Here is a 25,293-nt window from a genome sequence, read left to right as displayed (position 1 = left end):
ACTGGAGAGGGGAGGCGGAGACTGGAGGGGGAGGGGGAGACTGGAGGGAGAGGCATTCTGGTGGACACACAGAGGCTTGACATTTATTCAAGAAGGAATTTGTGATTTGTGAAAACACACACAGAGCATTTCATCACTGGAAAGCTCCTGAAATTGAGACTGCATGCCTTTAGTCATACTCCCTTTAAGGATTAAGAAAGGTCAGTTGATTTGAAGACTACAAATCCCAGGCTCCCTCAGAGGATGGACGCTTCTGAGAGGAAGTGGTTTAGCCAGGCTAACCTCTGGGGCTTCAGCCAAATAAGAAGGCATATGAAGGGAAGCTTTTGAAAGGAATGTGGGCTCTTGCCTGGGCTCTGTCTCCCTCCCTCCCTCTTGCTTGGCCTCTTGTGTGATTGTTTCAGTCTGTCTGAGCTGGTAAATTCCTAAGCACATAGTCAATTTACACTTAGCTTCAAAGCTCCAGGGGAAAACAAAGATCCCAGTGAGCCCACTCGCTTACCTCCAAGTGCTAGATTAACCTTCTGGGTTTTAATTGTGTTAACGCAAGTGTTTTCTTAGCAGAAGGAGAGAGGTAATTTGGGGAGATTAAACGAATGTAGATATAATCCCAGGGGCCCTGCGTTCAAATTTTGGCCTTTTCACCTGCTAGGCAAATTATCAGTATCTACTGAGTAGAGAGCTGAACAGCATCTTCTGCCAGTGGCCCTGTGAGGCATCAGAGAACAACCTGGAAGTCAAGAGCGAAGGACTAAGCAGGAAGCATGTGTATGCAGTCAGTCACCTGCTAGGCGTTCCAAGGGTGGTTATTAAGACTGCAGTAACGGGAGGCCACTCTGCCCAGGTACCCAGTTCTCTGTAGGATTTTATTTTGCTGTCAGAAAGGCCTTTTTCAAATGGATGAAAAGTGGGAGTCGATTGGATTTTCCAGAAGGCATTTGCATGTTCGCCATCCTCAGCCTCACGGTGCTCCACGTAGGTGCCTGTCCTTCCCTGAGTCTGTGTGTTCACCTCATGACAGCTGAGCACGCAAGAAGCTGCAAGGGGCTGCAGAGAAAGGAGACTGATCTAAGGAAATGCTAAAAATGCACTGTCAGAAATATCGGATAGGATTGATAAATTGGCTAAGAAATAGAAATTGGCAGCTTGAATTTTGTGCCTTGATAGGTCAGGGTCCAACGTTTTCCCAGGCCTAAAGCCCCTCCGAGGCTTCATGAAAGATGGATCATACATCTCTCTTGTTTGTTGCTATGGTGGCAGTGGCCCTTGGCAGCTGGTTGCTAAGTATATGGGGAATGAAACAAGATCAAGTCCACAGTCAGAAAGACTGGGTGGTGAATCCCAGCCATTCCTCCCTGTTTATGAATTTCCGTCTCTGAGGTTGACTTCCTCGTGTGTCGAATAAGGACTGCTGTAGTATCATCCAAAGATACTGAAGAGAAGTGGGGTATATGATCGTGTAATAAAAGTGTTCCCTGTTTGAAAGAACTACAGAAGTGTAAAAATAGTACACGGATGTCAAGCCTTTGAGCATGGCTCTGGTCCCCCTAATATAAGAGTTAAATCGGGAGCTGAGAAGATGGCCCAGCGGATAAAGTGTTTGCTGGGCAAACAGTGCATTCTAATCCACAGCACCCATGTAAGCCAAGCTTGATGCGTGTGTCTGTAGCTTCAGCAATGGTGGGGCTGAGACAGGCAGGTCTCTGGAGTTCTCTGGCCAATCAGCGAGCTTCAGGTTCAGTGAAGAGACCCAGTCTCAAAAAACGTATACAGTAATAGAGGAAGTCTGTCTGTCTATCTGTCTCTCAGAGTTAAACAGCAATGTAATCTTATTGCACGTTATAACTATTTTTAGATTTAAAACATTAGGGGCAGGAGAGATGGCTTGGTAGGTAAGAGCACTTGCCAGGGTAAGAGGACCTGAACCGGAACCTCAGTCGTGTGTGCATCTGTAATCAACACTGCGTGGTGGGGATGTGGCGTGGAACAAGAGGATCCCTCTGGCTTGCTGGCTGCCAGCCCAGCTCCAGGTTCAATAGGAGACCTTGTCTCAATGGACTAAGATGGCGAGCAATAGAATAGCACACCTGCTGTCCTCTGGCCTTGAGAATCTGTGCACCAGCCTGCTCCTGCACACACAAGTTTGCATATAGCTCACTCACCGGTATATAGGCACACAAAGGAGAGTTAGAAAGCCTTGAGGTCACCACAAACTTACAAAACCGTTGGAACAATACAAATGAGCGTATTTCCTTGACCTGCTTGAGAGGGCACTGCTGACTACAGCTCCGTCAGCTCTGGATACTGGAGGGGATATCTCTGCCACGCACCAGTCTCCACATACAGAGTCCAGCACAAGCCAGAGAACCAGAAAGTTAACCTGGACAGGTTACTTCCATGTCTCTCTCAGGCACTGATCACTTTTCTGTCTGCCCCTATTTTCTTTTCCAACTCTGGGAACTGAATTGAAACAACCATGTTTTACATCGGCAAACTCTCTACTCTGGGCTGTTTTCAGACCACTGCTTGACTTTCATTCTGAGGTAAGGCTTCACTAAGTTACCCAGGCTGGCCTTAAACGCACTTTGTAGTCAAGCTAGTCCTTATGATCCTCCTGCCTCAGTTGCCATAGGAACAGGAATGAACATGTCTGTGCCACTAGGCTAGCCCATCATCATCTGTTGAGAAAGGACCACTCAGAATCTCTGGGCAGTGTTTGGAAGATCCAGCCTTTCCCTGATTTTCAGAACCTTGACAGTTCAGAATATCATGAGTTAGTTATGTGGTAGAATGACCCCAGGCTTTGGTATTCTGGTGTCTGCTTGTGGTTTGACTGAGGCCTGGCTTCCCTGTGAGCGACATCAAAGGAGTCATGCATGACTAGGTTTGTCCCCTGGCAGCCTGTGGGGAGACACACACTCCTAATGTATCTTGCTACTGATGGAGTTCACTTAATTGGTTTGTTGAAGAAATGGTGTTTTCCAGCCTTTTCTGAAAATTTACACTTTTCCTTTTTGTGATTAGCATTTTGTGCAGATGTTCGCAGTGGAATTATGGGAATATCTCCACACCATCTAATTCTAATGCATTAATTCATTCATGTATTTATATGTGTGTGTGTGTGTGTGTGTGTGTGTGTGTGTGTGTGTGTGTGTGTGTGTGTGTTCTTAAACATACATCTCTAAAGACTCATAAAGACTATTGAGAGACTGGGTTATGTTCTTTTCATTGGTTTGATGAGCATTTTTGTCCCAATAGGAAGCCATTCAGGTGGATTTCAGTTTTGGCTGACACCAATCAACCTTTACTGACTTTTTTACTTGTTCCTTCAACAACACATTTAGGCTTCCAGTCCCTAAGCCACAGATTCCTGGATCATTTTAGTGGAAATAATTTTTCAAAGTCAGTATCTGGGTACTACATGTGCCCAATGTTAACAGTGGCCCTATCTCTATGCCTTCCCAGTGGATAGTACCAGACAATGTATGAATATGCACATATATAATACGCACTTACTATGTGTATATACATATTCACATATGTTTATGTATGCGCATTCATATACAGATGTGTACACACTCCATATTTATCTCTGTCAATATTCATTTGCATGCATTAATTTCCCATCCAACACCACAGGATCCCCCCAGGTTTTTCCTTTCCATATTTGTGATGAGAACGGTGGTTTCTGTTAGGCATATTGAGTACATGCCCTTCCTTACCAGTGCCCAGTCTTTGCTCTCTGGACCCTCCCTACCCACATGTGACAGGTCCCTCTCTTGTCGAGGTCCGCTTCATGGACCTCTTCTCATCCCATCCCAGTGTGTGGGTGTCATCTTCAGCTTAACATCCCGTGCCAGGTTAGCCCTCAAGAAGAACATGTTTTCAACCCGCTGGACTCCTCAACATACCACACCGCCGCAACTTGTTTTGCTCCGCTGAGCACTAAAACGCACACCAGGCCACCTCTGTGTCACTGCAAGCTGACACCTGTCTGACTCAGCCACACCTACAGCTTCAGGAGGCAAAGAGATTGAAGAGGCAGGATAGATAATATGTATTCATCTGCGGCTTTCTTCCTCCTTGATTTACACACATATGCATGTGTTTTCTGAGCTAGGAAATATCCGAAATGGAGGAAATTAGGGGAAATAGGAATTATAAATTGGCTTTCTCCTAATTATCTTACATTCATTCCATTACAATTTTTTTATAAATGATAAATTTTTATATTTCTCTTCCAGGAAAAAAAAAACAGAGAAAGAGATGGGAACAGGAGAAGGAGGTAGGGCTTGGAAGTGTGGAAAATCAATGTTCTGAGTTATGATGATACTGTCTTGGACAGAGACTGGAGTAAGGGATGGACTTTTAAATCACTTTTGGTTGTTGAGCAATACAACGACAGAGTACTGTGAAAGCCCGGGTTCTCTGTGTGTAAAAGCTTATGTTCTCCACTGGACAATAAGGAGAAGAAGGGCAGGGACTGCGTCTGGCTGCATGCCTGGCTTACGGAAGGCTCCAGTGCATGTCTGTTGTTTATCAAATTGCACCTGCTAGACAGAAAGGGTCCAAGGCCCAGCTGAGAGACAAGATGGAGTGTCAGGTCTGTTCCATTCCAGCTAACACTGAAGATGTGCAGAGGGGATAAAATGACGCAGCCAAAGCATTAGACTAGACCGCCGTTGTAACCTGCTAGCAGTTGTTACCGAGCCCTTGCTTGGTGTTAATTGTTTTCCCCAGTAAATGCAGTATTTCTTTCTTCACTGATTATTATACTGCCCAGAGGCCCTGGTGTCTAGAAATGTTTAATCAAGCATTACATATATCCTAGCAATACATCCCAGACACCTCTGCTTTTCCTGACAGTTTCCCCTTCCTCTGCTTTTTCTCTGTCTTTTTTTTTAATCCACAAAGTTAACTTATCACACAATTTTCTGCATAATGTAAAGGTTTGTCATTTAGAAAAATAGCATAATAGAACATACAACCATCGAGAAACCAATTTATGTCAGACATCCCTCTGAGAACTCTGAGCTGTGGGGACGACAGGGTACCCATAGGGGTAGAGCACAGAGAACCAATGTGGAGTTGTCGCTAGTTTCTGCATAGCTAAATTCAATAGCTTAAACCTGCACCCTAAAGAGTATTTCTAGAAGATTCTCAACCAGTTCTTTAACCAGGCCTTTACAGAGTAATGATTCCCATCTAGACTCCAAGACCCCAAATTCCAATGAATCTAATTTTTCAGAGACTCAGTTGAACAATTGCAGTAGTAGCAATGGTGACCAAAGCCCTCATAGGTAAAGAGAATTGAATAGAGAAGAGAATAAACCAGTGGTTTCCATCTGCACAATGAGCTGCATTGCCAAAGACACAGTGGTTCCCCCAGATTGCCCTGTACTGAGCTGATCTTCATTGCTCCAGGATCTAGGCCCCTTTCCTCTGCAGAAAAATGGCCTGGTTAATCCCAGATAAAATCTATTGAGCATCTGTATTTCCAAAAAACTCCACCAGGCTATAAAAAAAAAATCACATTTGCATACACATACATGTAGGTTAAATCTTGCTCTACAAGAAATACCTCGTCTTCAAGAGGTCAGTTATCCAGATGATTGGCAGCTAACTACAAGTGGCATGGATCCAAACGCAATGGAGGGAAGTTGAGTTAAAGCAACCACCTTGTAACAAACACAAGAGGTCCCTGGGGAGAAGAGGCTATTCCACTTCCAGCATTTGGGGTAACAGATGGACTAGTGTCCTTTACATATAAGGGTCTGTTCATTGTCCAGGGGAAATATTGCCCAAAGAGGAAGGGATTGCACTGAATCCCTAAATCCTAACCACCCAGATCTCTGAGAAAAATAGCCAGATTGGCCTAACTATGGAATTTCCTTGTCTTGGCAAATTTACGACGAAAAGATGACCCAAGTCACAACTGTTGACTGCACAGCAAATTCAATTACCCCAAATTCCAACACGCCGTCCTGCTTCCTGTCTGTCACCCCTTTCTTATCATGATCTTTTTCGGGGCCGTGAACCCCCACTGTGTCTTCTGCATCCATGTTTAATCTTTCTGTAGAAAGATGCAGCACCGAGAAGCAATCCCAAGGACATCTCCCCGGAGGAGGAACACCACCTGCTTGATGAAGCACAGTGACCCAGCCTCAGCCTCAGTCTGGCCAAACCCACACAAACACTAAGTAAATCATCCCCAGCCCCTTTCCGGCCATCTCCGAGGACAAAGAAAGCAGCATTGGGATATAAAGCAACATGGAGGTGTGGGCTACAGGATAAGGCAGGGGGCAGTCTGGAATTAGTTTTATCTGCTGTGTTTTTAACCACAGTTGTGAAAACCCCATGCCTCTCTGACGACCTTCCACCCTGCCAACCTGACCACGTAGGAACAAGGAACATCTCTGCGCTGGTTACCAGACATCTTGAGCTTTGTAGAGAACTACGAATACACTGTAAACCTTCCTCTGTGTAACTAGGCGAGAGCTCGGGAGTAAAATACTTCCTGTGCTACCCTAAGGAGTCAACTTCGCTCCTCAGCACAACTCATAAAAGAAGGGCATGCTAGTTAATGCTTGCACTCCAAAAACTGGGGAGAAAAAGACAGAAAGATCTCTGAAGCTCAGTGGTTAGATCGTCTGGCCTATGTCCGTACCAGACCAAATGAGAGAACCTATTTCAAAAAACAAGATGGACGGTTCCTAGGGAATGACATTTGAGGTTGACCTCTGGCCTACACACACACACACACACACACACACACACACGCTCATGTGTGCAAACACACACACATGCAAACACACAAACACATGCACCATTCTTGGTAGACAGGAACCTTGAAAGAATAGCCAGGGTTTCTCCCCAGATGGGGCTGTGGATATGGCAAAGATCCTGACTGGTCAGCCTGCCAAAGTCAGGACAGCACATTGGATGGAAGGACCCAGTGCAACATCTCTCATGAGCATCCTGGCTTCTAAAAGGTATTTGGCTTCTACGCTTCACCCTGAAATAGTAAATTAAGTTTTGGAAAGCCTACAAATGTCATATTTTACCAAACGACTACACATCACCACCAGGTCTAAAGTACAACGTGCCATTTGGAGGGTGGAGAGAGATGGTTGTTGATTTTCATTTGATCCTTAACACAACACATACGGTAGTGGTTTTCATAGCTGAAGGCTCCAAAGCTCTGAGAGGGCCAGGAGTAGGTGATCTTGGGCCCTGGCCTGTGGCTGTAGCCGCTGGGATGTTTGAATTGAGTCGTTCTTTCTGCCCTCTTGAATGTCTGCTCTACAGAGAACAAGTACCCAGAAACAGAGCTGTTCTCACCCAAAGCATTTCACAGTTTCCAAAGCGTGGTCGCACACTAGGATTTACCCAGTAATTCTTTTATTGTCTGTTACTCCACAAGCTCCACAGGAGCTGGGTGCTGTCTGTTCTCTTCTCTGCTGCAGCCCCGAATGCTGGCCCACAGTAATTGTGGACATGCTTTCTTTGTTAATATTGTTCTTGTTTTGAGACAGGTCTCGCCAGTCTGGAACTCTAGTTTGGGAGTTTCTTCAGTGTCAACCTCCTTAGCTCCGAGGGGATTCCTGGGTGGCTCCTTTCGTCCTGGCGGGGGGGGGGGAGACCTAGATGCTGTTTTGGGGGAACAGCAATAACTGCTTTGGATTTTCTAGAAGCTACCTTTGTAGCAACATTTGGTGTGCCAAAATAAAAGCTTCCAGTTGTTTCTTTTGTAAAAGGTTCCTGGAAGGCCCCGGCCCCTCCATCAAGCGGCACCCCTCTGAGGTCGGAGCCGCCCACCTGACAGGGCCAGAGCCCACCTCCCTCCTGACCACCCAGGCCCCGACTCTTGGCCGCCCCTACCCGGGTCCCTGCACCAATCCTCCCTGAATCCAGCCCATTTAAAATGCCCTTTAAAAAGGGCTCTGTTTGGGTGAGTTTTTGGACTCTCCTAGAGAGCAGCAGATTATCTGAAAATAGGTGTTATTGATTACAACCAGGTGGTCTTTGTGGAAAGGGGGCCACTCGAACCAAAATAAATATTTGCCAGCACAAAGAACAAGCCGGCCCCTGTTGCGGGTGGGGGGCGGGGCTGTGGCCGTCGGCACTGCCCTGTCGGCCCGCGGGTCGGCGGCCGGGATTGTGTTTCTTCAATTAGGAGCGAGGCGCGGGGGCGGGAGCACAAAGGCCCCCCAGCCTCCCACACCCGGCCCCGAAGCCCGAGCCATTGTATTTGTTTTGGCTTTCTGGCGCACTCCTTAGTATTTATTTCTTTTCCCTCTGTTTTATTTTTATTTTCAAATTGCCGGCCGGGCTGGATGCCGTCCATTCACCCCGCTGCCTTGGAGCGCGGCGCGCAGACTGTCGGAGCCGACTCGCTGGACCCGGCGGCTCGCCCGCCTCCTGTTCTCGGGGTCAGGGCGCTGCCCCGGGCGCGGGGGCTCCGGGGAAGACAGACTCCGGGGCTACTGGGGGTGCAGCTCAGGGTGGAGTGGGGGTGGGGCAAGGATAGTGGAGGAGATCCAGGTATGGGGTGGGTCGGTTGGATTCCCGGGAGTCCTGCTTCCGAGTGAGTCCCTCGCGAGCTGGCAGTGATGATAGCGTTTTCTCAAAAGGATGTTAATTCGGGGTGAGATCTAAAGGTCAGTTCAGGAGACAGCTTGAAACCTCCTTGAGGTCCTGTCTCCACTTCTCCTGCCTTCTGTCTAGGGCAGAGCAAACAACACTGTCTGGGAAGGGTGAGAAGGCGCTCCCCCAACTCTGAGAACTTCCCTTTTACCTAAATCTTAGAGCACTGCAGGTGTCGGTGGGATCAGGACGGCACCGATGGAGAGACGGGGATGCAGGGGGGCGCGCGGCGGCGGGAGGGGGCGGTCCTCTGTTAGTTTAAGAGGTTAAGTATGAGTATGGGGGCCATCACCAAGCTGTAGGAAAGGTTCTGAGAGCCCCCACCTGGCAGCCAGAGAGAGTTGTCTGGCAAAGGGTGGAAAGCTGAGGGCTACAAAGGGTTTACAATAAAGAGACCCAGGGAGGGTTGAATCAGAGAGATTCTAGAAGACAATGTAACCAGAGAGAAGAGAGAGGCAAGCAGCCCGAAAGAGAGATGGCGTGAAGCACAGGTGTCAGGGTGAGGGTCGGAGCAGAGGTGTTGGAGGTTGGAGAGGCAGTGCGAGAGGGCTTCGTGGTTTCTGTGGCTTTGTGTTACACACTCGGTGCATCCTTGCTCATGAAAGAGTTGCAAACCACTTCTTCCCTCAAGGAATGTCATTGCTTGGCTGAAGAACACATTCCTGGCCCTGTGGTCTGCCGTGGAGCTAGTGGCCTTTTTGTTCGTGGTGTTAGAAAGTGTCGTAAAGGGGTTATACCATTGTGTCTAACATAGCCCTTTGAGCAACATGCTCCAGGGCAGCCTTGTAGAGCCAGGATGGTTTTTCCAGAACTCAAAAGAAGTCCAGGACATGGAAGGACATGCGTAGGTTCACCATCACACTGGGTACTTGTACATAGCATCATGCTTGGGAAGGAACAGCTGGCCACAGGGCCTTCGTATCCCAGGGTGAGGATGACTCAGGATTCAAGGTAACAGAAAATGCCCGACCAAGGTAGAGATTTAGCCATGAGCATAGCAAAGCGTGGGTTTGTAAGAACTGGATGGCTCAGGAGATCTTTGTAACCTCACTTCTGACAAAATTGTCATCAACCTCAGAATATCCCAGGTGGCAACCATGTGTAGATATTTTTAAGTGGAAATGAATTTAAAGCATTTGGCCCATTGGCTTCATCAGTCAGGAACCAAGTATCTTGGAATCTTCTAGGTCCTTGGAATCTTCTAGGACACTCATGATCCTAATACCAGAAGTCTGCAGAGGGACCCAAGCATGGTGTGTTCGTAACAATCACTCAAGGGGATTGTGGGCACAGCAAGGCCTGACAGATAAGCTCCCAGCTCAGTAGTGCCCTGGTAGTTTTAACAGCAGACCCTTGAAGGGGCCAGGGGTGGAAGCCTATGATCGTTGGCATTTGCTGATTTCCAGGGCGTGTTTCACCATTGCAGCTATCTGGGTACAGATGTGACAGTTCTGGGTGCAGCTCTAAGAAGAGATTCCTCTAAGAAGAGTTGTTTGTAAGAATGTACAAACAACATTCTTTCCAGAGACCCACAGAAGTGGGTACAGACCCTTGGGGAACCAAGAGAGGACCCAGACTCAGGGCTCAGTCCCTGCATGGAGCTGCTTAAATCTTTAATAATGAGGATGACAGAGAAGTATATGGTTAATAGTGTTCTGGGGAGGACTCTAGGAAGGACATCCCTAAAGGTGGGGTTATGATTCCCTTCTTCATAGCTGCCTCCCTCCAGCCTTAGCTGTTCCCAGAGCCACAGGCTCCCAAAACACACTATATGAGTGAATGAATGAATGTATAAGCAAATGAGTGTGGCTGTTGCTAATTCAGAGTCATACTTCATACAAATACATTTATATGTAGATATGCATATACACAAGAATGTTATACTCCCAAAATATATCAAATGTCAATATAAAGCATAAGCAAAAATGCTTATGATTTTTAGTTTGTATTTCTTTCACTTGAGACTTTGAAGACATCATATAAAATCACCCTTTATCTATCTATCTGGTTTTTTTTTCCATGAAGGTCTTACTATAATGTCCAGGTTCCTCCTGGATTCAAGGGACCCTCCTTTTTTGGGCTTCTAAGTAGCTGTGCCTACAGCTTTGCGTCCGTGAGGTTTGCAAACAGGGCCTGCGGTATGTTGGATTCTCATGTTCTCCACGTTGCATGTGCCTCCTTCTCCGGAACACCTCGCTCTTTTGATCCTCGGCTTCATCCTCCTGTTGCCCATCACGTACTGACCTCCTGTCTGTGTCCCAGGCTTCTCTTAACGTCTTCCCAGGAGGCTCTCTCTCCTTAGGGCAACGACCCTCGAGCTAGCTCCACCTCAGAGAAGCATGTTTCCTTTCAGTAGCCTTGGTCTATGAATTCTCACTGTGTTTGTTTTCTGTGTCTAGAACTTTGCTCAGTGTCTAAGTATGTATCAAAAGTGGGCAGCATTTCACTGTTTGGGTGCATGCTGCATTCCTTGGCTCCTGGCTATGGTACAGTTGGGCCTTCATCACTGCAGGTGCTACTGGGAGAAACAACTTTCTGTGAATTGAGTTGTTCTGTGTCTGTGGTCATAATAATCCCATACCAGAGACTCTCGCTGTATAATCAGCACTGTTTCCACAGATGTTTTCCTGGTGTAGCCACAACTCTGTGTGGCTCTTTTCATTATCATCATCTTGCTGATGAAAGATTGCCAGCCTCAAGAGGTCCAGTGACTCACCAAATTCATATGGAAGCCGCTGGATGCCAGGATTCTACTGCAAGCTCCCAGACAGTAAGAATTGCCTACTGCTTAGCAAGGAAAACCCATGGATGGATTCTACCATAGGTTGTCTTGTGCTTGTACCAGAGTGAGGCTCTCTCTCCTACACTTGTTACAAGGGATGAAATGGGAAAATACTTGCAAAGCACTTAGAACAGTGTCTGCCAATAATAAACCCCACATAAATGTTTCGCACATAGATACATACGTGCATAGCCCCGACTGGGTCATGAATTTGTGGGTGTCTTCACCCCTCTGAGCCTCAGTTTCCTAATCTGTAAGATGGGTTGTATTTCAGCCTTGTAAGGCAGCTTGTGAAGCATGCAGGATCTTGTATATACAGATGGCAACATTTCTGCATTTACACCATAATCAAGTTTTCTGAAAATTTTTATTTTATCATCCCAACAACGATAGGCTCCACATATGTGTGTCTCCCATTAAATGCTGTAATCGTTATAATGGCTACTAAAGAGCTACCAGGACAGCCTTACATTTGGGATCTGGAGGTACATATCGCCACCTGCTGGCCGTTAGGTACACCTCGCAGAGAGTGCCAACTTGATTGTGCGTGCCTCCTGGTGGGCTCCCTTCCTCCCCTTTTTCCTTCCCCTCCACTTGGCTCAATAATATTTCCTGTGCTTACTCCCCAGGCTCCTGGGCAATGTCTGGAGCTTGGAGCCCTTGGTTTCTCCATCTGTGAATTAACAGTCTAAGATTGGAGTGTGTTCAGCTTTCATTCACTACTGAGCTGGGTTTCTGGGGCTAAGGGGAGCAATGAAGCAGTCTTGGGAGGAAGGTTGTGTTGTCTTCAAGGAAGCATTGAGTCGAAGCAAAGGAGATGAGATTTAAGGCAGGAAAGAGAATTCAGGCCAAGGGGGTCAGGAGCACGATGTGGGGTATATACTTTGGGATGCTTTCTTCAAAGCCTCTGAGTTTCACATGGTACCCCCCTACACACACACACACACACACACACACACACACACACACACACTGCAGTACGTCCTCAGCACCTGGCCTCGGCCTCAGCTGACAATGTGGGTATCTGAGGCCATATGGGAATAAATGTGTTTCTTAGAGTACAACTTTTAGGTCATCTAAACACAGCTTCCTTGGTGGCCCCAGCCATGCCACAAGTAGTAACTCACTTCCTGTGTCGTCATAGAGGAAGACAGCACCTTAGCTACACAGAGCAACCTCTCCTGTGTGGTGAGATTCTCAGGCTTCTTGAATGTGTGAGCAGACGACGTCTTGCCTCTGGTACCCAACGAAATAGTTCAAGGGTGAGATGTGTCTCCATTCCCCAGACTTGCTCTCCGCGCCCCCCTTTCTTTTTGCTGCCCCCTTCCAGGTGAGTTTCCCTTCAGAAGCAATGATCCCATGAATGGAATTTGTGGGGGTAACCTCAAGAAAAATATGTAAGCCCCTGGAAGTGCAGAAGGCAGAAGCCCTAGGCTCCAACCCCTACTTGCCTTCCCTGTAGTTTTGGCATCCAGGTGTACCATAATAGCTTCTGAGCCTCAAGTTTTCCTCCTGAAAAACTAGAATGGCAGAACTTGCCCTGCCATACAAGCCTGTCCATCATTTCCCAGAAGCCCGTGTCAGTTCCGTTAGTCTGAGGCATGTGCCCACTAGTGGTCCAACTCTCTGCCCCTCGCCTTTCCTTATTTCAAATTTACCCCTCCCAGTAAGTCCAGATAAGCTGCCAAGAAGCCCTTTGTCTTCTCCACCACGCTCAGCATTTTGGGGGTGGAGGGAACAGGATGAAACAAGATACAATACAACAAAGCAAAAGTTCTCATATCGAGGCTGGACCCGGCAACCCAGCAGGAGGAAAAGAGTATCGAGAGCAGGTGAAAGGTCAGAGACATCCTGCTCCCACTGTTAGAGTCTCACGGGAACACCAAGCCATCAGCTATAACAGATATGCAGAGAACCTGGCGCACACCCATCAGGCCCCAAGCTTGCCCCTTCAGTCTCTGTAAGCCCCTCTGAGCCCTGCTTAGTTGATTCAATGGGCCAGGTTCTCCTGGTGTCCCCTCTGTCTCCTACAGTCTTTCCTTCTCTTTCTCAGGCTTCCCCATCTCCAGCAGGAGGGACCCAATGGAGACCTCCGATTTATACTGTCTCTCCACACAATGTCTGGCTATGGGACTCTGCACCCCTCCCATCTGCTGACAAGACACTAGTCTATGAATAGAGCAGAATATGGAATAATTTCCTTGGTTTTAGGGGATTGGTTTGGTTTGGTTTTGTTTTCCAGTTGTGTTTGGTTCTACCCTAGGTCTCTGGGCTCCAGTTCCTGGCCATCTAGAGGGGGTAGGGCATGGGCTCTCTCCCGTGGCATGGGCCTCAAATTAAACCAGGCATCGGGTGGCCACTCCCACATGTTCTGTGTCGCCAGTGCCCCAGCACATCTTGCAGGCAGGACAGATTGTAGGGGGAGGGTTTTGTGGCTGGGTTGGTGTCCAGGTTTCCCTTTTTGTACCTTCTCGTCCTGGAGAGACTAGCGTGACCTCTCTGTGTTCAGCGAGTTGTGGGGAAGTTGTTCCCAGCAGTGGGGTCCTGTGTCAGTTTCCAGAAACTGACCTTCTGTCCTAGCTTCAGCCTGCGCTGTTTAGGGATCTTCACAGGACCTTCTTGGTCAACAACCCAACTGAATATAAGCCAGCACTAGAAGTTTTGTCCGGCCACAAAAGATGGCCGGTTCAGGCTCCTCTAGTACCGAAAGTCCTCACTAGGGTCACCCTCATAGTTTGCAGGAAGTTTCCACACACTGGGTTTCCACACCACCCCCCATAGCCCCAGTTCCTTCTGTCTCTCCCTGCACCTTCTCCCTCCATGTCCCCACCCTCACCTTATCCTGTCCCCACCACCCTCAGTCCACACTCAGAATCTATTCTATTTCGCCTTCCCAGGGAGAAATGCTCACTCAGCATTTTCTTATACCTCATTTTTAACACTTATTTGCTTCACCAATTTCATTGATTTTAGTTGTAATGTACTCATGCATGAAATTTTGACAGTAGTGGATGCCCTAAACACTTTATGGACCTAATTAAAAGGTAGTTACCAATAGTACCATGGAAATTGAATCTCCCTTTCCCAGGCCATCTCTACAGGAGTAAAGATGCCTGTCCTGACTTCACAACCAGCCCAGATGTGAATCTTGAAAAGCTGCTAGGCCAGATAGATTATTTGACACTGGGGAACCTTGATTCTATGAGTCCAACTTAATCTTAGGGTGGGTGGGTAGATTCAACCTTGTCAAAGGAGCAGGCTTTCAGAGACACAAGACAGCCACATCCATAGCCTCTTGGGTCCACAACGGCAGGGCCAGGTCCGAGCAGCTACTGCAAAGTGGCATGAAGGATGAGAGGGAGGTCCCGCGGATGCTGGTACTCTCAGCAAGCATCCCTAGATAGTATGAGAGGGAGGTCCCGCAGATGTTGGTACTCTCAGCAAGCATCCCTAGATAGTATGAGAGGGAGGTACCGCGGATGTTGGTACTCTCAGCAAGCATCCCTAGATATTGATCTTAAGACGGTATTGCTAAGTGACAAAGCACACTGAAGGACAGGGCTCCCATAATGCTGCCCACTGTGAAAGAAGCAGGGTGTAAATGCACATGTATCACTTGTATTTCCCAAAAGGAAACTGCATAGTGACCTACTTCCCAGCATGGTAACTGTGTCAAGAATGGCACGCTGCACATTACAAAATACTTAAAACAGAGAATTTGAGAGGTTCTCACCACAAATAAATCACAAGACTGAGCTGGTTGTAATGGTAAATGCCTTAATCCTAGCACTCAGAGACAGAGGCAGACAGATCTCTTTGAATTCAAGACCAGCCTGGTCGACATAGTAAGCTCCAGGGAAGCCAGGAATATACAGACTCTGCCAAAAGAAAAAGAGGGGGAAGAAGAAAAAAATGATAAATATTGGAGAAGATGGCCATGCAATGTGTGTAGCTTGATTTGATCATTGCTCAGTGATCACAGGGATCAAAGTATCACATTGTTCCTCATAAAGGTATACAGTTATTATTTATCAGTTACAAATAAGACTTCAGAATATGAACGCCAGAGAGTTAAAACTGTTGGCAGTGGTTAGCTTTACAGAAGAAGGAGGAAGCAGAACACAGAGCATGAGGGTGCAGATGTGTTTTCTAAGCCCTGTTCTGTGACATCAGAATCATATGAATTCTTTACATAATTATTCAAAGAAAACAGACAGGGCTGGGATAGAGTTCAGTATTGATCCCCAGTGCAGCAACAAACCAGACAAACGCAAGCATCAATTATTGAATTCAAAAAGAAAAGCAAGAAATTTAACAAGTCAAGTTGTTGAAGAATCACATTTAGGAAAAAACACAAAACAAAACAAACAAGCTACCTCACAGCAATTTATTGGCTGTGTATCCCTCGCAGGATAAATGGTAGAGTATAGAGTCTTTGGTTAGATTGCTGTTAACATGACCTGCATCATTTTTGAACTATTGTCATTGAATATGACAAAAAACTATCTTATCCAGTATTAGCAATTATGAAACTCCACCAGTGACCCTCCAGGCTGGCTAAGCTCCAGACCCTTGGTCAACGTGAGCAAGATCCCAGCTTCCCCATTAGGGCAACTCCAGTTCCTGGATCACAGTGACCTCAACCAAGCATATGTAAGTTTAAAATAAAAATACAGGGTCAACGGTCCTAATTTCTGTATCCGTGTAATATCAGTGTGAGGCTTGTGCCATGACCAGTGTCCCTTGAGTTCAACCCCATCACTCCTGCCCCATGTTGGCAGGCTAGTCACTGTTCTTTCTACAAAGGAAATTTTCTATCTATCATTTTCTTCAAACCTTCAACCCTATCTCAAAAGTTCTTTTTTTAAAAAAACTAAGAACACTGAGGCTCATGAAGTTAAGTTGTTTGCAAGGCCCCTCATCTAAAAGATAGTGTAGTTTGAACAAAAGTTCACTGGTAAAAAAGAGACCAAATTCACTCTTAGTCATGCAACCCTTAATTCATTAAAAAAAATACTGATGCTATAAGGGAGTATATTAGTACCAGAAATATATATATAAGTAATGGAGAACATAGACACTGATCTCTAAACATAACCCGGTTTTCTCTGCTAGTTAGAATGGGAATATTATCTGTCTCTGCTCTGGAGAATAGAATAAAATGTTACACAGTTTTTAATTATATGTGCCTATAGCATAAGCATAAGGCCTAACACTTGCTATGGGTGTGTATGCTCAGTCCACATAAATGTTAAATATATGTATGCATATATATACAGATATATGTATATGTGCATATATATATATATTATATATACACAATTGGTTGAACTGTTTGCACTGACAAGCTAGACAAATCTGCAGGAAACCTATGGTAGTTCTGGAGTCCCACTAACCTAGAGCCCCAGAAAAAAAATTATTAAAATAAAGCTAGGAGAACTTGTTAAGTCTGGCCACTGGCTGTCCCATATGCTAACCTTGGTTCACTTTTCCCAAAGTGTACAACCAGGCAAAGGTCATGAGCCCTCTGTGGGTTCCAGGTTAATATACGATAGAGCTGTGAGTTTTCTCAGAGGGCAGTAGATCTATCTCGGGATTCAAAGAGGATGAAGTAATAAACTCGTGGGCTGTGCAGGTAGACTGACTGGGTCTGACTCCCAGCCTGCTCTTTGCTACCTATTGATCTGGGCAGGATGTTTATTTCAGCTGCCTCACGTGAAAAATAAGCAAATGATAGTACTGCCCCCACAAGGCTGTTGTGAAAGTTAAGGAAGGAGATTGTTTAAGACTTCAAGCAGAACCTAAGGCAGGTAAACACTTAGTAACGGTCCCTAGGCCAGGTTTCTCCCTGCCTGAAGGGTGCTTGTGTCTAGAATGTCCTGAGCATTCAAAGGTAGGCTGGTTGGAGGTATGTGCTGGTCCCTAGGCCAGGGTGCGTACAAATCCCCTTCTGCAGGGCTCTTCTCCAAGAGTCCAGCTGTGTGCATCTGGCTGGAGAGATTAAATTATTTTTGAATTCCTAACCGAATGTTCTTTTAATGGAAACTTAATGACAGACATTGAAATAGATTTCCTCCCAAACCCCTCCTCCTGCGTGCCCCCCACATGACTCGGGGTTGCGCAGTTCCCGATAACCTTTTTTCCCTAGCCCTGGACTTTTATCTCCCCAGTGACATGCAGCCCTTGCTGGACAGAAAGAGGAAATTCCAGTCATTGTTCTTAAACTTCTGGCTTCCAAAATAAAATGCTCTATCTCCCCTGTCAAGCTTTGATTGACACACACTTCCTGTAATGGCAGACAGCAACGGCCCAGGGGCGGGGCCTAGGGTTCATTTGCATTCTTGCCTTTAGATGCTTCCCTATTGTTTGTTCTAGAAAAATGATGAGTCTCCATACCAGTCACAGAAGCACTGCTGAAGATTGATTTCTGAGTTTAAGAAAAACCTCCATAAAGGATGAAGCCTAAGCCTTCCAGCCATGAACCCAGGAGGTTTATCCCTAATATCCTTAGTGGTAGAAATGGACATTCTAATACTCTCACTATGACTGGGCGGGATCTTTTCTTTCTGCCCTTTAGCCTCCCAAATATTCACCCTAAATATTGACTAGGAAGGTTCAAATGGGATCCAGTTCTCCATGGCAGTATCTCTACAGTAACAGACAAGCCCAAAGGGATCCGCACCAAGGACAAGTTTGACTATAGCAGTGTGCCATAGGTTGCAGTTTTTCTTTAGGAAATATAGAACCTCTTTGGAAATGGCTGAGGAACAGTAAATACAGTAAGGCAGCTTGCTAAGAAGCAATAACAGTTCTGATGTGGTCAGGTAGGGCCTATTGGGAAAAGGGTTTCTGGGCTGAACAAAAAGCTGACCTTTCACCCTGGCATTCACCTACAACCCAGTTGGTCTTCCAATGTCATCTGCTTCCCATTCATTTTCTTTCCTTACTGATCTTTGTCCCCTTGTTACCACCCTTTCTCCAGTGCCCAATGCTCTTCATTCTGGTTTTGAGCCCCAAGCACTCCTTCCTGAGAACTCTCAAGAGTTGCCACCCCGATCCCCACTTCCTACAAGCTTTGTGAGATGGGTATAATGGGTCTAGCAAATTTGTATTAAAACGAGGAGACTCCAAGTGCAGGGTTCCTGGGTTCTGATAGAGGAATGTTTAGAAGTAAACCAGAAACATGCCAATCAGATGTAGCCAAACCCACTGCCAGGAAGCAGAGAGAGCAGAGTAGTGTATTCTGAATGTATGGCCTTAATGAATGGCATTTCTGCTGGTTTATAAGGAGCTGCAGAGTGGTACGGTCTCTGTCTGTGTATGGGCCAGCAGAGAATTCCAATTCCCTTGGGCTTGTGATAGTTAATTTCTTCTAGCTTGGTCAGCAAATTATGTCATGGATTCAAAGATTTACAAGCACAGAGTAACCGTCCGTGTGGGCCAGATGTGTTCCCCATTGCGGCCACTGACAGGGTGTGCACCTTAACCCCATCTGTTCCCAGTGGTCAGGACCACGGCAAGTGTGAGTGTGTATAGACCTGTACAAACTCACCCCCTAACTGAGAAAAGCAGAGCTATCCTTACTCAGCGTTTGTAGCTGTCTTTCTCTGCACCGAGATTCATGCTGGAGAGATGTGCTGTCGCTGGACCGGCAGGGGCATGTCTGCAGCCCAGCTCATTTCCTCCTCGGAAGTCTAGACAACAAACGTTCGCAGTTTGCCACCTTCCTGCCGGTCCAACCCCTCTCCAAGAGAAAGTCTACCTTGGCAAGAATATTTTTCTCAGTCATCCTGTCAGTTAACGCATAGGTGACGCTTTTTTTGCTCACGCAGTTTCAGAAATTTATTAATCACATACTGAAAATATTCTGACTTTTGGACAGCTTCAAATTCCACGTTCTTTTTCAAGGCACATTCAGAATAACACAGGTGGGGAAGTGAACAAGCAGACATTCACATCGGAACCTTCCTTTGAAGTAAGTTCTCCTGCAAAACCTTTCCCTTTGAAAGACTTAGGGATGGCCCTCATGGACAGAGGACCGGCAGCATCCTGACTGTGGGGACTGGCTCATTCCCTCCTCCTCCTCCTTCGTACCGAGAATTTCAGCTCAAGCACTAAACAGAGAAATGTAGAACTGTCCAGTGTTAGCATTGCACCCGCTTCCAAGCTGACTGCTTTCACAGTCGGTATCATCTTGCAAGAGCTAGGAATAAAAACTCTTTTAATAGACCTGTAGCCCCATAACCCATCCATTAAATATTATAAGAAATACCACCACAGATCTCTCTCTGTGGGTATGCGTGTGTGTGTGTGTGTGTGTGTGTGTGTGTGTGTGTGTGTGTGTATTAGTAGATCAGAAGTTGGCATAAGATATCTTCCTCGTTCTCCACCTTAATTTTTTAAATTGTATGTGTATGGTGTTTTGCTTGCATGTGTGTCTGTACACCTGGTATCCATGGAGGTCAGAAAAGAATCAGATGCCCGAAAACTGGAGTTATAGATGGTTGTGAAGCACCATGTTGGTGCCAGGAATCAAACCTGGATTCTCTGGAAGAGCAACCACAGTATTTTTCACCACCTTCTCTCCGGCCCCTTCAAATTCTTTTTTTAAGCAGTCTCACTGAAACTGGACCTCACCCATTAGCTGGCCAGCAAGCCTCAGGCATCCTCCTACATTGGCCTTCCCAGTGCTAGAGTTACTGCTACCAAGTCAGGCCTTCTGTGTGCTTGCTGGAGGTCCAAACCCAGGTCCTCATGCTTGCACAGCAAGCTCTTTACAAACTGAGCCTTCTCTCCAGTCTCATCAGCAGCACTTTCAATCAAACACTCTCTTTGCAGGAGGATGTTCATTTAGCATCAAGAGAATGGACGTGGCCTCTGTTTCATGGACCATGGGAGATCATTCAGGCCAAATTCTAGATGGACCACAGCATCTGGGTAAGTCACAAAGCTTGCAAGGGACTTTTTGCTCCTCTTTGCCTTGGGCTCAGAGAGGTGCAGAGTCACTGGATGATACTTTACTCCTCGGAAACACGTGACCCAGGCTTCAAACACAGGCGCTTGAGAAGGTTAGTCATTAGTCTTAGAAGCCTTAGTCATTCTTTGTATGACTGTCTCTCATTGTCAGTGATTGGCTGACTCACTTTCCCCAACTCAGGGGACAGATTTTCCATTGATAAAAGTCTATTTTAAGATGAAAGTGGCATCTTTCTAATCCATAGAATCAAGTAGAAAATATGGCTAGTTCTCGAAGCTATAGAAAACTCCTAACATCTTCCAGGAGTCTTCTACAAGTATCTGCATTGTCTTTCCGTGTGACCTTGGGTGACTTTGCTCCCATCAACACTGGATGAGCTCAAGTAGTCATAGGAAAGACGCCAAATGAGTTCCTATGGCTTCCATATGCCAGCTTAAGTCACATTTGTCCATCAAGTGCTCTCTACTGCAGCCTTTAGAGATATGAGTCTTGGAGTCATAGCCATGGGGCTCAGGGGTGACCACGCTGGTAGACCTGGCAGTTTCTCACCCTGCTTTCACACCCCCAACTGCTGGTCGCTCCAGAACACAGTCAGCCCCTCGGTTCACAGAAGGTTTTCTGCAGGTAAAAAAGCCACTGCTACATCTGGGTGTCATCTGTCTCATCAACTTCGGACAGGACAAAGTTAGGGTTGTCGTAGCCCTTCTTCATCCTGGCTCTGGTGTCTTTCTCGTTGTAAAGGCACATGGCACAGTGGGGGGTTTCCACTTCCACCGTCTTACCAAAGTTATGGAAATCCACTCGGTACTTTCCTTCCTTGGTCTTGGATACTATGGGGACAAAACGGTAGCCCCAGAGCACTTCCTCTGGCACGTAGGATGTGCGGACCTGGCAGGTTGCGCTGGTGGATTCCACTGTGCCATCTAAAAAGACAACTAATTCAAAGTCCTGCTGGGGAAGCGTTTCTGCTGCCATGTGGAAGAAAGGGCTGTGGTGGTCAATGACATGGTAGATTGTCAGCGGGGAGATGAAGAACAAATTCTCGTTGCCGGTATCGACAACAAAGTTGATATTGGTCTGATCCAAAATAATGGTCTCTCCTTCAGGAGTGATGGTGGTCTTCAGGAGCTTGCCGTATATGTGACCGCCAATCAGAAGGCTCTTCCTAAGGTTAGCCACTCGGATGAGGAGGCAGAGCTTCCCACCACGCTTGCTGATCACCGCAGTCTTGCTGAAGGTGATGGTCTTCGCACGTTTTTTGGGTCTAGAGATCTTGGCTAAGATGGCACCGCACATGAAAGAATTGATGATCACTCCGAGAATGGACTGGAAGATGAGCAGGAAAATGGCAGTGGCACACTGTTCCGTCACAAACCTGAAGCCATAGCCTATGGTCACCTGAGTCTCCAGAGAAAACAGAAAGGCTGCGGTCATGCCGTTAACGTTCTCCACACAAGGAGTGCGATTGTCGGGTGGGTAGAACTCTGGGAGGTCCTTGTGAACATAGGCTACCACATACCACAGGAGACCGAAAAGGAACCAACTCCCCAGGAAGGCTGTGATGAACACGGTCATTTTGTACCTCCATTTGAGGTCAAGTACGGTTGTCCAGATGTCCACAAAGAATATAAACCTTGACTGCACGTCTACATTGCCAAACTCTATGTTACACCGTCCGTCCTTGGAGACCAGCCTTGCTCGTTGCCGTGAACGCCCGAAGATGTGCGTGACAAACCATTTCCGAAGATGTTTGAACATCCTCTCTGTCAGGGCCCTGATCTGAAAACACATCAAACGGGGCAGGTAAGATCACAGTTGGAGCAGCGGTGATGTGGGTGACTCACATACACACTCAGCCACCTCTGAGAAGAGCATTCAGATCATCAGGCTGGTTACTCATTTGCACACACCAACTACTTTGTTCTGGGTGCCAGCGTAAATCTTACATGGCTGCTACGTCACATGAGTGGAGAAGACACCAAGTGGAGAGTTACTAATAGCTAATATGTTCAGGAATTTGCTGATCTCAGGGATTTAAAAACGGGGTCACCGGTGGGGCGATGGTGGCACACGTATTTAATTCTAGCACTTGGGAGGTAGAGGCAGGCAGATCTCTGTGAGTTCGAGGCTAGCCTGAACTACAAAGCAAGTTCCAGAACAACTAGGACTGTTACACAGAAAAACCCTGACTCAAAAAAAGAGGTGACCCATTCTAATCTGTACTTTTGCTTATTGGATATTATGCAAATCATCTCCTCTGCGTTAAAATGTAACCTATTGCCATATAATAATCTTTGTGAAATCATAAGGCTGGGGCACTATTTGTATTTTTGTGATATATGAAATAATTAACTGAACAAAACGGAAATTCATCAATATATCCACTAAATTGTCTTGTCTGCTCTACCAATACATCAAGAGACATCCTGACCCATTTTAGTTCCTTCGTTTCTTAGATGAAGGAACCAAGACTGGAAAATACTAGATGACTTCCCCCACGTCATACCCTCCCCCGTGCCCACCAACTCAGTGCCAGTCATACTGCGGCTCACTTATCAAATACTCTAGCCTGAAGCTGCGCTCCCCTAGAACACTTGAAGACCGGACTCCTTAGCAGAGCTCACAGCCGAGCAGGTGATCTCGCAGCCTCTGTCTGAGGGTGCACATGCCTGTCCTTGCTTGCTCACGTGTTCTGCCAAGACTTTAAGCAAAAATAGAATGAGATTGGCCGTTGGTAGTCTACACTCCCCTCAGCTGGGCTCCATTCTGATGAACACTGACTTTACCTGACTTCACATGTGCTCTGTGAAGGTAGAGCCATGTTGAACTCATTCCTAGATCTCACCTGCTACTTCAGACTGAGTGTTTACCACTCTCTCCATCAACGTGAGTGGGTGATACAGGGACTGGATGAGGTACTTCAGTGTGTGTGAGAGAGAAAGAAAGAGGGGGAAAGGGGAAGGACATAGGAAGGGAAGGAGGGAAGGAAGGAGAGGGGGAGAGAGAGAGAGAGAGAGAGAGAGAGAGAGAGAGAGAGAGAGAGAAGAGAGGTTTCCAGCAAAACAGTGTTGGGGCTTTCCCCTAAACAGCCAACAGCAGTGAAACTCAAGGGTCTTAAGCCTAGAATACCTCTTCCTCTTCCCCCACCCCAAAAAATCAAGGTGTGCCCATTGTGGTTAACACGGTCTTTGTGGCATTTTTTTTTATTAAATGCAAAGATATTTTTAAAAATAGATCGCAAAATCCCCCTTGAAAAATGTGTTTGCTCGTAAGAACTAGGAAGCGAAACCAGCTCGGCGACACATTTTAAACAAAAGCAATATTCCTCAGTGTCTTGTTCCTGGCCTTAACCCAGGTGAAAAGACAAGGGGCTGGACCAAGCAGAAGCAGTGAGAAGCAGTGCACAGACATAGCAGAGGGTTGGAATGGAAAGGCCAGGCTCCAAAAATAAGAACATGAAATAGATACCAAGAGAGTTGCATAACCTCTATACACCCAGAGAGCCCTGTCCATCCCTCACAGACCTCAAGTCCCCAAAAGTCACAGGAGAGGATGGCCCCAGGTAGGGAACACACAGGGCAAAGGCTGCTTCCCTGGTTTTTCCCTCCCATTGCTCAAGCACCCAGGTGTAGCCTGGTTCACACTTTCAAGTGGCAGATGGTCCTGCCGGGGTTCCTGGAAGCTCACACTTTCTTACAGGTTGACTCCCACTATTTATTTATTTATTTATTTATTTATTTATTTATTTATTTATTTATTTAGTATACAAAATATTCTGTCGGTATGCCTGAAGGCCAGAAGAGGGTGCCAGACCTCTTTACAGACGGTTGTGAGCCACCATGTGGTTGCTGGGAATTGAACTCAGGACCTTTGGAAGAGCAGGCAATGCTCTTAAGCACTGAGCCATCTCTCCAGCCCCATCCCACCAGTTCTAAGACCGGCATTACCCACGGAACCCACACAGCCTTCGCCACACGTTACAATTCAAGATGACTTCTGAAACACCAAACTCCAAGTTTTTCATTCCCTCCACCATTCTCCAACCTTTCTAAAATTTGCTTCACTTTGAAGGTGAAGGGTATTTCTGTAAAGTGAAGTCACATCCCCAATTAAGTTTGGGTTTTCCATGACCGTGCCAGCAAAATATAACATTCACTTCCTGGCCTTCCAAGCGGTAGAACAGGAGCAGCGAGCAGCCCACAGAGCTTTCCCCAGGCTGTCTGCACTTACCAGCACTCTGGACACATTCCGTTCTGCAGCCTCCATTGTGGGAAAAGCAAGTAAGTGGTGGTATTGGGAATTGTCTGTAGGAAGACTGACTTCTTTCAGAGCCAGACAAATGAACCATAAGCTTCTGAATGATGCTTACTTGGATTAGTTTTCAGCAGCTAAAGAGTGGAGTCATGTGGTTTAAACTAACACAAATGATTGTACTCAGACCAAGCCTGGAGCTGAGTATATATAGGTATATTTTTTTTTTCAAGCCTCACATGGCTTGAATACCGTCATGCTAAGACATGACAAACCACCACCTGAGGTCCTGGGCAGCAAACATGGATTGGATCCCAGCATGGCCCCCCTCTCTTTTGCCACGGTCTATAGCCCTCTTGCCGTTCTCCTAAGTCGTGCCAAATAACTTTTGGCTAGAAACAATTAGTTATCATCAATCTCCCAGTCAATTTCCTGAAACATAATGAATACTAACCTTTCCGAGTAGTCAAAGATACAGGTGGATGGAGAGACATAGATGGGGACATGTTTACAAGACAAGAGTAAGCTGATACCAGGAAGAAACAAGATACCACATTAATCTCCCGTTACAATAGCCACTGTTATGTAAGACACGGAGATACTATTGTGGAGTTTCATCTGGGAAAACTGGGCTTTA

General features: G+C 46.5%; 1 protein-coding gene across 1 annotated transcript; it reads right to left on the bottom strand.

Moving 5' to 3' along the window:
• Positions 1-21,044: 21,044 nt before the first annotated feature.
• Kcnj1 (potassium voltage-gated channel subfamily J member 1) lies at positions 21,045-24,671 on the bottom strand. Its single transcript, XM_005347004.2, has 2 exons — positions 24,636-24,671; positions 21,045-22,184 (listed from the first exon to the last, which is right to left on the bottom strand). Exons 1-2 carry the CDS (start codon positions 24,669-24,671, stop codon positions 21,045-21,047), a joined length of 1,176 nt encoding a protein of 391 aa, XP_005347061.1.
• Between the last annotated feature and the right edge of the window lie 622 nt (positions 24,672-25,293).

This window comes from Microtus ochrogaster, chromosome 5, assembly GCF_000317375.1.
Source record: "Microtus ochrogaster isolate Prairie Vole_2 chromosome 5, MicOch1.0, whole genome shotgun sequence".
Lineage (NCBI taxonomy): Eukaryota > Metazoa > Chordata > Mammalia > Rodentia > Cricetidae > Microtus > Microtus ochrogaster.
Note: the sequence above shows the minus strand (reverse complement) of the source record. Positions and strands in the feature narration are given on the sequence as shown.

Excerpts from the sequence above, each read along its gene's own strand:
- Kcnj1 (XM_005347004.2), bottom strand. The coding sequence starts at position 24,671 with ATGGAGGCTGCAGAACGGAATGTGTCCAGAGTGCTG. Across the intron at positions 22,185-24,635 it reads GGAATGTGTCCAGAGTGCTG|ATCAGGGCCCTGACAGAGAG; the intron begins GTAAGTGCAGAC and ends ATGTGTTTTCAG.